This window comes from Athene noctua, chromosome 6 (assembly GCF_965140245.1).
Source record: "Athene noctua chromosome 6, bAthNoc1.hap1.1, whole genome shotgun sequence".
Classification (NCBI taxonomy): Eukaryota; Metazoa; Chordata; class Aves; order Strigiformes; family Strigidae; genus Athene; species Athene noctua.
This window is the reverse complement of record NC_134042.1, coordinates 33,195,811-33,207,008: the sequence shown is the minus strand read 5'-3', so window position 1 is coordinate 33,207,008 and position 11,198 is coordinate 33,195,811. Positions and strand designations below refer to the sequence as shown.

Below are 11,198 nucleotides of genomic sequence, written 5' to 3'. Positions count from 1 at the left end.
AAAGCAGATCCAGGTCACCAAGAAAACAAACTGATTTTTAAACCGACTGCTTTCAGCCGTGACAAAACTCAGTAAGGAGTCCAGAAAAAACAGCTAAGGGAAAATTTCAAAGGGTTTAAAGTAGAGATAGGGACCACTGAAATGGCCTTTTAATGATTGACTACAGATACAGACTTTCAAAAAGTCTTACCAGAGGAAACACCGCTCAGACCTGCTCCCACAGGAGAGGAGGCAAAGGGCTGTGGTAAGCAAAACATGCAACTAATTTTTGGAGACAAGGTGGATGAAACACTGCTTCCAACTCTTTAGCTGAAACTTGACCTTCTTGACTGCAAGGAAAAGGAAAAAGGAAAGGGTCATCTAAAAAAATTCTAATAGTTGTTCACCTCGGAAGTACAAGAAGTTTAAATGTTTTGAACAGGAAATCTGCCTCTGTCATAGCAGAAGTGAGTGAGCATGACAGAAGCACTTGGACCTTCTGAGGAAATAGGTGTGTGTATATGCACACACATATGGATGCATTATTTCTAGCTGTAGACATGAGAACAGGCGTGCATTTCTAAATAAATACTGTGCTACTACTCCTGACCAAAGTCCAGAAAAATCAGTGTTGTACGGTGTTATGAGAACAATGAAGAAAGCAGATGTATTTGTAAAACTGAGATCAAAACGCGAAGTCAATTTATTTCATAAAGCAAAGTCACCCAAAATATTTTGATGCAGATACAGCCTCGTTCTGACAGTGACAGGACATCACAACAAAACTAGAGTGTTATTATTGTATTATTCAAACTGTAGTTAGATTTATGTGGAGGATAGTAGGGGCTATCTTGAAGGATTCAGTGTTACTTTGTCTTACTCTGATTTGGGAAAAAAAATAATTTAAAAAATAAAAAATACATACTACTGAATGTACACACTTCATTTCAATTTTGCCTCTATCATGTCTGAGAATTGAAAACTTTAAAGCCCACATCATTTCCTCACCTCATATCAAGTTGTAAGGTCTTAATGCACTAATTTCCAAAACCAAAAGTCAAAGCCACCATCTTTATGAACCTTTCTTCCCCATGTCACACACTCACAAACAACCTCTCCTGATTACACTGTTACAATATTCATTTTAACTAATGTAGATGAAGCCTTAGATATAGAAGTCATGTTAGCAGCAAGTTTAATCTTTTAAATGCATCCAGTGTACTTCAACAGAAGTGATAGGGTAAAGTTACATTGTTCTTCTGTACTTCAACTCTAGATAGAAGTCCTAAATGTAAATATATTTGCTCTGTAAGGAATACATACCAAGGTGATGGAAGAAAAAAATCTGTTTTTTAATTGTAGTTTTCTATTTTTGGATCCTCTCATCAATTTCAATAGAAAATTACATCCCAAATATTAAATGCTATGGGATAGCTCAACAAGTCCTACAGGAAAGTGCTATATTAATGGGTTTTCTATTCCATAAATTTAATAGTAATCACCATCTAGTTGTATTACTTTTTGATGGATGCCTATAATCTTCATATCCATTAAATGCCATATGGATCTTCTTTGGGGGTCAGGTCCTCTAAATTTGTGACTGTAGATTCATGCCTTACCTTCTCTAAGGTGATGAGTGCCGTTCCTCAGGTGTTGGGACCGGTGCTGTTTAACATCTTTGTGGGTGACACAGACAGTGGGATTGAACAAGTGCTGATGACACTGAGCTGTGTGGTGTGACACACGGGATGCCATCCAGAGGGACCTTGACAGGCTTGAGAGGTGGACCCGTGCAAGCCTCAACAAGGCCAAGTGCAAGGTCCTGCCCATGGGTCAGGGCAATCCCAAGCACAAATACAGGCTGTGCAATGAGTGGATTGAGAGCAGCCCCAAGGAGAAGGATTTGTTGGTATGAGTGGAAGGAAAACTGACCATGAACCAGCAATGTACGCTCACAGCCCAGAAAGCCAACCATGTCCTGGGCTGCATCCAGAGCAGTGTGGGCAGCAGGGCGAGGGGGGGGATTCTGCCCTCTGCTCTGCTCTCATGAGACCCCACCTGCAGTGCTGGGTCCAGCTCTGGAGGCACCAACATCAGAAGGACACAAACCTGCTCGAGCGGGTCCAGAGGAGGCCAAGAAGATGCTCAGGGAGCTGCAGCACCTCCCCTGTGAGGACAGGCTGAGAGAGTTGGGGGGGTTCAGCTGGAGCAGAGAAGGCTCCAGGGAGACCTTAGAGCGGCCTCCCAGGACTTAAAGGGCTACAGGAAAGAGGGGAAGGGACTCTTGATCGGGGTATAGGGATAGGACAAGGGGTAACAGTTTTAAACTGAAAGAGGGTAAAATTAGATTAGATATATGGCAGAAATTCTTTCCTGTGAGGGTGGTGAGGCCCTGGAACAGGTTGCCCAGAGGTTATTGATGGCCCCCCCTGGCAGTGTTCCAGGCCAGGCTGGACGGGGCTTTGAGCAACATGGTCTAGTGGAAGGTGTCCCTGCCCATGGCAGGGGGGTGGAACTAGATGATCTTTAAGGTCCCTTCCAACCCAAACCACTCCATGATTATTCAAACTGATCCCACAGTTCTGCTTTTGTTGTTTCTACCACTGAAGGAAAGACAACCAACCTTGCAATTCCAGAACATGAGTTATAACATTATGTACTAGTGCAAGCTGCAGTACAGACTCTGGCTGGAGCTTCACACCCACTGTGAACCAGGGGCTATGCAAACAATGGAAAGTGACATTGTCTCCCATACAGCAAGTCAGAACTTCACTGTTGATTTAGTGACTCAACTCTTGCCTAATGCTTCTCAAATTATTCTTGGACTAGCTGGTGTGGAAGAGAATGAGTCAGAAATTTCTTGCATACTTCATCTCCATCTTTACCAGCATAAGGTAAGCAAGCAAATAAAAATAATGAATTAACAACAGCAATGTTTAGAAAATGAAACCAAAACTAACCTTGCTAACAGTCTGGTTTGTCCTTATGCCCTAAAATGACACAAAAGCTGCCCACTATCTTGACATGGTGACTCACTTTATTGTCCTCTCGTCCAACATGAAAGTCAGTTGAAGCAGTTCTAGCCAGGGCTTGGTGCAGGTAGTACAAATGTGGGCATCTCCAATGTGATCCATGTCTCTGTCGTCTTTGTCCTGCACTGCTGCAGTATAATTTTTAAACTTATTTGGCCACTGAAGGGAACGCAGAAGGCAGCAGCAAGGCAATACCAGTGTTCTGATCCTCACTCCTGCCTGTGGAGGAGCAGCTTAATAAAATTTTGGCTTTAAAGGTCACATGTAGCAAAAGATCATTTATCTGAACCACGGCCTTGGCCCTTACTGTGTTGCATTGATCGTGCATCCTGTTTCATCCCAGTTCTGCCAAGTTAAATAGTATGATCTCAGAATGTATCAATTCATGTTTTCATGTGGATAAGTTGAATTCCTGCAGACTACAAAATTTTGGATCTCTATAGCAGTCCCACAATTGCACTAGCAATGAATTAATTTATTATAAAGAAAAAAAATAAATATTTCATAACTATTACAGCTTTCTAAAAATATACACCTAATTTTAATATTCTCAAATTAGTTCTGAGTTATGCAATTATAGACAAAATACAAAGTTTTTGATAATTGACACTTTACCCTTTAGAGTCAACATTAACACAGATTAATGCCCAATTAACAATACCCTGCTAGAGATTTTAGCAGTACTTAAACAGAAATAAACTGAAAATAAAACAAATAATTTACTACTACTTAATAAATGGCTGTTCTCCACAGAACTAGCTCTATCCCTATTTTAACAGCTACGTTTTGGCTAAGATTATGAATAGTCATGTGAGATATGAAGGGCCTCTGCAAAGCTTTCCTCAAGATCATCAAATTCCTTGGTGGCTTCCAAAACACTGTCACAAGTAATCAAGTTTAAAGTTGCCTCACATGAGGGTGAAGTGTCTGGGTCTTCCTCAGATTTCACACAAGAATCAGACCCTGGCCTAGCATTCATCATTTCATTGACATCTGAAAAGTCATCCTTGCTCTGTGTCTCCTTTAAATTTCTGCACACTGGTGATTCACATTTGTTTGGTTCCTTTAACAAGTCCATGGTCCCACAGAATTCTTCACTTTTTGTAGCTTTTCTTTGCATCTGACTTTTACTGGTAAATTTAAGCTCTTCCACCATATCAACCTCTTGCAAATCGAGTGAGTCAGAGGCTTCCCAGCCTGCAAGGATTTGCTCCGTACTGCTGCCCGAGCTGCAGCCGAGGTCTGCTTTCAGTACATCCAAGAAGTGACGCATTTTGCTCTAGGGGGTGAAGGAAGAAAAGGGTGACACTTCTCCAGCCCCGTAGCACCTATCTGCCCAGAACTCAGTGCTTAGTTCTGACATAAAGGAGGATGCTTGCAGTCAAATGACTAAATTATACATCAAGGGTAACCAAACTGATATCCCCTTCGTGTGACTGTGCCATGACTCCTGATCTACCATGATTCATGACTCTGTAAATCTCATTTATGGAGAGAGATGCTCCCTACGGAGCATCCTAGTTACCTTTACCTGCAAGTATACCAGTGCATTTCCACTGTACTTTGGAAACACTGCTGAAATCATATGCAGAGGGGGAGAATATTATAGAGGCAGCACCTACCTCATCCAAACGGTTCTTATTTTCTTGTATGTGACACTCAAACAGTTGTTCCAGAACTCTACAAATGAACAATTAAATGAATTCACAGTGAGAAAACCAACTTTTAACAGATCTACATATATTAATTACTTTGGCTTTTCATTTTCATTTCTTGGCTGGATGGGACCACTAAGATTTCTGCCTGGTGGAAAAGACCCTGGAGGTGCTGGTCGGCAGCTGGCTGAATATGAGCCAGCAGTGTGCCCAGATGGCCAAGAAGGCCAATAGCACCCTGGCTTGTATCAGGAATAGTCTGGCCAGCAGGACTAGGGCAGTGATCTTACTCCTGTACTTGGCACTGGTGAGGCTGCACCTCAAATACTGTGTTCAGTTTTGGGCCCCTCACTACAAGACACATTGAGTTGCTGGAGCGAGTCCAGAGAAGGACAGTGAAGCTGGTGAAGGGTCTAGAGCACAACTCTTGTGAGGAGCAGCTGAGGGAACTGGGGTAGTTTAGCCAGAAGAAAAGGAGGCTCAGGGGAGACCTTATCACTCTACAACTACCTGAAAGGAGGCTGTAGTGAGGTGAGTGTCGGTCTCTTATCCCAGGTAACAAGTGATAGGACAAGAGGAAATGGCCTTAAGTTGCACCAGGGGATGTTTAGACTAGATATTAGGAAAAATTCCTCAACCAAAAAGGGGTTGTAAAGCATTGGAACAGACTGCCCAGGGAAGTGTTTGAGTCACCATCCCCAGAGGTATTTAAAAATCATGTAGATGTGATGCTTAAGGACATGGTTTAGTGCTGGACTTGGCAGTGCTATGTTACTGGTTGGACTCGATGATCTTAAAGGTCTTTTCCAACCTAAATGATTCTGTGATCCTAAGATTGTTTCGATTATGTTTTGTCACAAAGAGGGCTACCCCGAGCCAGTATCCCCCTGGACACGTGCTCGGCAGGCAGACCCAGCTTTGGGCAGCAGATGGTAACCATGAGGTAACTGGCAGCACAACTCTGGGTTTTGCATGTTGAGTCTATGTGTTGGGAGAAACCAACAATCCAGTGGTGGTCCTACTGACATGCTGAAGTATCCAAAATCTCTTAGGTGCACCATAGTGGTTGATATGCACAAGTATAAATAAAGTGAAGGAATAAAATAAAGCTTCAGAAAAATTCCACAGAGAAGTTGTCAGTTGTGAGAACTCTCTTCCATTCTTAAGCAGGATGAGAAAAAAATTTCAGCACAGAGGAAGTGTTCTGTGACAAGGTACACAGTCACTGGAACAGATTTCCAGAAAGTTGAGTAAATTTAACCTAGTTTACATGAGAAATTATTAAAAAAAGAAAAAAAACTTAGTACAAGAAGGGGTTTAAGAGAAGACAACATTACTGGTTGTTTTTTACAGAGGGAGACTGCTCTTATAATTTCTCAAAAGATTAATTTTTTGATTTAGTGTATTTAACATTTTCACTGACAGCCTTCACATGAGAAAAAAAATGAGTGCACAGAACAGAAAAACAGCTGGAACATTATCAACCCAGAGGAAGATCAGATTATGCTGAAATTAGACTGCCTTGAATATGGAATTACAAAAATGAGTTGAAATTCTGTACCAGAAATACTGCAGGTTTTTTTTTTTTTTATAATAAACTCAGAGTTCTTTATCAGAAAGAACTGGTATGGAAAAGAATTTGGGAGTACTACTCAAATACATTAATTATATCATAACTTATTGTTTAATTATTGAAAAAATCTGATTTAGCAACTGGTGAACCCTTATCTGAAACAGTATGCAATCCTGACAACTCATGTTGAAGACAGAAATCATAACTGGAGCAGGAACAAGGACAGAAGAGAGATGGAGGATCTACTGTGTGAAATATTAGTAACTTGGTTTATTTAACAAAACAGCTGTTGCAGAGTAAAATTATTTCTTTTTAGCATTACTCCATCTAGGGTTCCAGGTCAGTTTCTAACAGAGGCTTTACCTCATGGTATAGCAGCAGATCAAAGTAGATGACTCACAGGTCTTTCCTAGTTCCCCTTTCTTACATAAAGCAAAAAAGAAAAGGAAACAAAACAAAAGCAACGGGTAACTGTGTATCTAGATACTCTTAAAGGCAAAGAAATGATTACTAACCACAACTTCCCTTTCTTACAGAGTCCATGTGTTTCTGACATAGCATTACAAATTTCAAAACAACCCTAACCCACCTGTTAGAAAACAGCCCAAGGCTAAGAATTTCATTTGTTACATCTTCAATGAAAGCTAAATACAAAAGCTCTTCTTCTCTGCAGGTAGAACAGAAAACCCAGTGTTAAATGTTTTAAAATAGAGACACCTAGATATTACACAATGCAGTAGGTCCAATCCCCTTAACGGCATTTCCCATAAAGAAGATTGTACAGTACTTGGCACCAGCTGCTATTTTTCAAAAATGTAATTCTATCAGGACAAACTAAGCCTTTCATTCAATTTGAATAATAATAGAAAAACCTACCTAAAGTATCAGACTGTTAGAAAGGTTGCTATGGTTCTTTGTGTTTATGCTAACGTTTTGTTGTGATATAAATTAGCAGAGAGATTCTGAGTGGGGAATCAGCAAATCTTGGAAAGCTTTCAGAACTTGCTTTGCACTCAAGAAGGAAGGGTGCTAACTGGGAAGAAGCTAAAGTGTAAATTTTCAGTTTGATGTTCTGAGTAAAGGCTTCCAAAGGATCTTCTGGATAATCTGACTGGAGCTGAAAATTGCTAGTCCTCAGTGGAAGCTCAGAAAAATCTAAGTGCTTATTTGACAGCCTCCATTTCTTTCAAACAACTCTTTGATGTACAAAATCCCTGTTAGTGTGAGATGTGGTTTTCACCTCTTCGATCAAATTGATATCTTCTTGATGCCAGTTGCTCTAAATGGAAGACTCTCCCAGTTTGGAGTTCCGTTTGGAAAAAAAGAAATAAAACCCCAGAGGAAAATATTTCAGTGCTGTTTCTCTTTCATAGCATCTTTCTAAATATCCCAAAGTATCCCATCAAGCTCTGTCAAACCATCCTTCAGTCTTAATAAACAGAAAATTAAAAATGGGATACATCTTGCATGACTTTCATTATGTAAAATTTTTCATCCAGCTTGAAGATTGAAATTTTGGTTTCCTCTATAGTCAAGAAAAATATCTATAGCTGATCTTTGTTACCTATATTACATCCTTAAAGTTAGCCAAGAACAAGCCTGTCCTAAAGCACAAAGAATTAAATGGTTTTCTCAAGGTCATCCAATGCAGCATTTCTGAATATAACTCAAAACTCTTCCAATTCTCATCAAACTTCAGAGCAGATATGTGGTAAGAATGCCCTTCAACTTGATATTTTATTTTGCCAACACTTGCTTCAGAGATTACAGACAAAAAAAAAAAAAAAAAAAAAAAAAGAAGAAACTTTTAAAGTATAGCCACTGGACGAGAAGTCTTTCTCCCAAAGTTATAATGAATTTTCTTCACGTTTAGATTCACATGGAAATTTTTAACTATTATACAACAATTCATAGTCATGTCAATTCTACTGTAAATTGTGAACAGGTTTATTCTGAGTCCTCATTTACTGTTTCAAGTTCACAATTTTTGAGGAAGAGTTTCTAGTTTAATGTTGTAAAATTACAGAAAAATGGTTTAAGCATACTTACTCAGCCTCGATAGTCCTCCTTGCTGAAGACTGATGAGAATACATTGATGTGTCTCTAATCAGAAAATCAGAAGGTAAGAAGGAGAGTAACAAACTAAACCCCCTTTTTACTACCTCGTATCTCATTTTCTTCTGGAGCCATGCTGTGCCATTATGCCATTTCATCTTGGAAAAAACCCATCAGAACACTCCCAAACCCTGCTCCAATAGCAAAATCCACTGTTTACATTGAAGCCTGAAAGACTATGGTTCAAGAGTATTATAACACCTAACTAGAGGCACTACTATAATTCCTCAAAGACCTCAGATGCTATACAGACCTCCACTATCCATAAAGAGTGCTTTTTTTACTCAGAGTACATTGTTTTCCTCAGGTAAAAATGCCTTTGTACAAAAAGGCCAGAGAGCAAATCAGCAAATCACGCAATGATACTTAGGTCAGCAATGAGGAGAATCAGCTGGAAGCCCTTGGGTTCTAGCCTGATTTCCAAGACTGTTATTGTATTGTGACAATATTCTAAATCCTTGCAGATCATAGCTTCAAAAGTCTGGATGCCTGGAGACCTTTTTTTCCTTAAAGGAAATACCAATTGGAATACAATCCAGTATTTAGTTGTAGTACTGTATAAGAAACACAGTGTGTAAGCTCTGATGTATGCTTGGATGTACAGAAATAACAGCTGTATTAATGTGTCATCATTCTTAATCCTGACAAAAATACTCATATATTTCAGAGTTCTCTTTCTTAATTGGTTTCCTAGTGGAACTTTATCATAAGAAAGTAATGAATTTTGAAGTTGGGAAAGGCCATTGATGTAAAAAATCCAACCAAACAAAAGTCCTGTGAGGAGACTTATAAAGAGAAATGGTAATGAAGGCTTATGGCCTAAGAAACAGCTGTATAGAAAGCAGAAAGGAATGCTTCAAATACTCCTTTCTGCTGTAAATCAGGCACCTTAGGAAGGAGTACGGAAAAGCAGCTATTCCTCTCTCAGGCTCCGACACAGTATATCTTCTATCTTCAGTCTACAACACAGAGAGAAAAATCTTTATTATCAGTGTAAATACAAAGCAAATTTTACCATTAAAATGTACCTAATAACTATCTGTGATTAAGCAGCCCTACAAATTTTATGCATTTTCTCAGAAAGTTTAGGTAAAGTGAGACATATGGCAGAAAAGGGTACTCGGCTTTGAGATCCAAAATTTTAGTCAGGGGCAACAGGAAATGTGAAACATTCCTCCCCTGACAAGTATGTCAAAGATGAATTCTCTAAAAGCTAGAGGATCCATGTCACCAACAGGAGTAAAATATGGTATGCAAAACCAGGAACCAGCACTCTAAATCACATCTCTTGAGCTGCTGACTACCTGCATTTTAAATTATAATACTCTGAAAGGGCCACGGTAAAGCTACATGACCTACTGTTGTCACTTCTACAACAGCCAAAGTAAAAGTCAGATAAGACAGTCTGAAAATGCAATCAGAAGTTCTTCATGGAACTGGAGTGAAACCTTCAGAATAATCATTTAACCTTTTCTTAACAAGATCAGCTGCAGATGAATTCAGGTGGTCTCTCCTCTATTTTCAGTAAAGCTATAAATATATATTCTCTCTCATCCCTCTTTTCCAATGAATAAAGCATAATTATTTGCCCTATTAAGCTAGAGACATCACGAGTCTGACCCTGTAGCCTTTATTCAGGAAGAAAGTCCACAGTTATTCAAGTACTTATGTTTGACAGGGTGGGCTGTTTAAGGACTTGTCTGTACAGTGGCTACAAGATAAAGCACAAAGTAAGAACCTAACTTCTGATCAAACTCTTCCATCCAAATATTAGTACAAATTAAGACAAAGTAACTTCAGATTTGAAGTCTTAAGAAATATCTCAGGTCTTTTTCTTGCTTCCCTCTGCCTCCCAAAGATGCTGGTATTCCATTTCATCTTTAAAATTTAATAATCCTAATCCACCACCCACAAAGGCAATTTCTGAAAGATCAAATAACCAAAAACTAAGTTCAACTGTCACAAACACCTAGCAATTGAAATCAAAATGATGGATGTAAACATTTCTGTGACTAAGACGAAAAAATACTAGGACCTGGTAGAATTTGAAGTGGTGTGATTTTTCATTAAAGCATTCCAGATACATTCAGCAAGACAGAAAGCAAACAGTATCAAGGAAAACTTCACCACACAGTGGTTTGGGTGCTTCCTCATAGAGGAAGGGACTCCTTGGTTCCAGTTCTTCTGTTGAGGTCTTTTTGGAATATGTTGTCCAATGCAAGAATGAAGAAAAAAAAAATCCTTGCAAAAAAGGTACCACCTTCTTCTGAAAAAATAATGTACCAATTACCTATGTCCTTAACAAATATTTACATAATAGTGCACTTATAAAAACTGTTGAAGAAAAAAAAAATTAAAATTTTGTAATATCCTAATATCTCTTCACATGCCTCAATGTTTTTTCTTGTTGTTTCCACTCATTCTTCCGAAACTCTCTCTCCTCTACAGAAGTAATCAATCTTATGACAGTAAAAAAAACAAAACTGAAATCAGTTGTATACTGCTGTGGCAGAGATGAAGTATATATCCAAAATTATGGTGAAGGGTGTAGTAAGAGTACCCAAATGACTGATAGATTTATTACCTTCAATGTGATCTTCTGCTGTTCAGTCATAACTTTTCTCTCAGACACTTTGTCTGTGGATGGAAAGCTACAAAATTTAGAGATAGATGAGATTTCCAAGAAGTCTACCCTCAAAATATGCAGGATGAGGATACCAGTGCCACTGTGAAAATTTCCCATCAATCTGAACAGGACCTAGTACTAAGATATTTCTGCCAGTTTAGAAAATTTCTGCCAAACTTCCACTCACATAATAAAACTAAGTTATAGTTCATTTTGAA

At 39.0% G+C, this 11,198-nt stretch overlaps 1 protein-coding gene across 1 annotated transcript in view; it reads right to left on the bottom strand.

Annotated features, from left to right (window-relative positions):
• Positions 1 to 3,471: 3,471 nt before the first annotated feature.
• The window catches only part of SPATA7 (spermatogenesis associated 7), a 47,818-nt gene continuing 40,091 nt past the window's right edge, over positions 3,472 to 11,198 (bottom strand). The window contains exons 7-12 of the mRNA XM_074910072.1: positions 10,939 to 11,005; positions 9,243 to 9,313; positions 8,289 to 8,342; positions 6,829 to 6,906; positions 4,634 to 4,691; positions 3,472 to 4,290 (exon numbers count right to left, since the gene is read on the bottom strand). Of these exons, the coding sequence (XP_074766173.1) occupies positions 3,808 to 4,290; positions 4,634 to 4,691; positions 6,829 to 6,906; positions 8,289 to 8,342; positions 9,243 to 9,313; positions 10,939 to 11,005 (811 nt within the window). The 3' untranslated portion in view covers positions 3,472 to 3,807. The remainder of the gene's footprint in view (positions 4,291 to 4,633; positions 4,692 to 6,828; positions 6,907 to 8,288; positions 8,343 to 9,242; positions 9,314 to 10,938; positions 11,006 to 11,198) is intronic.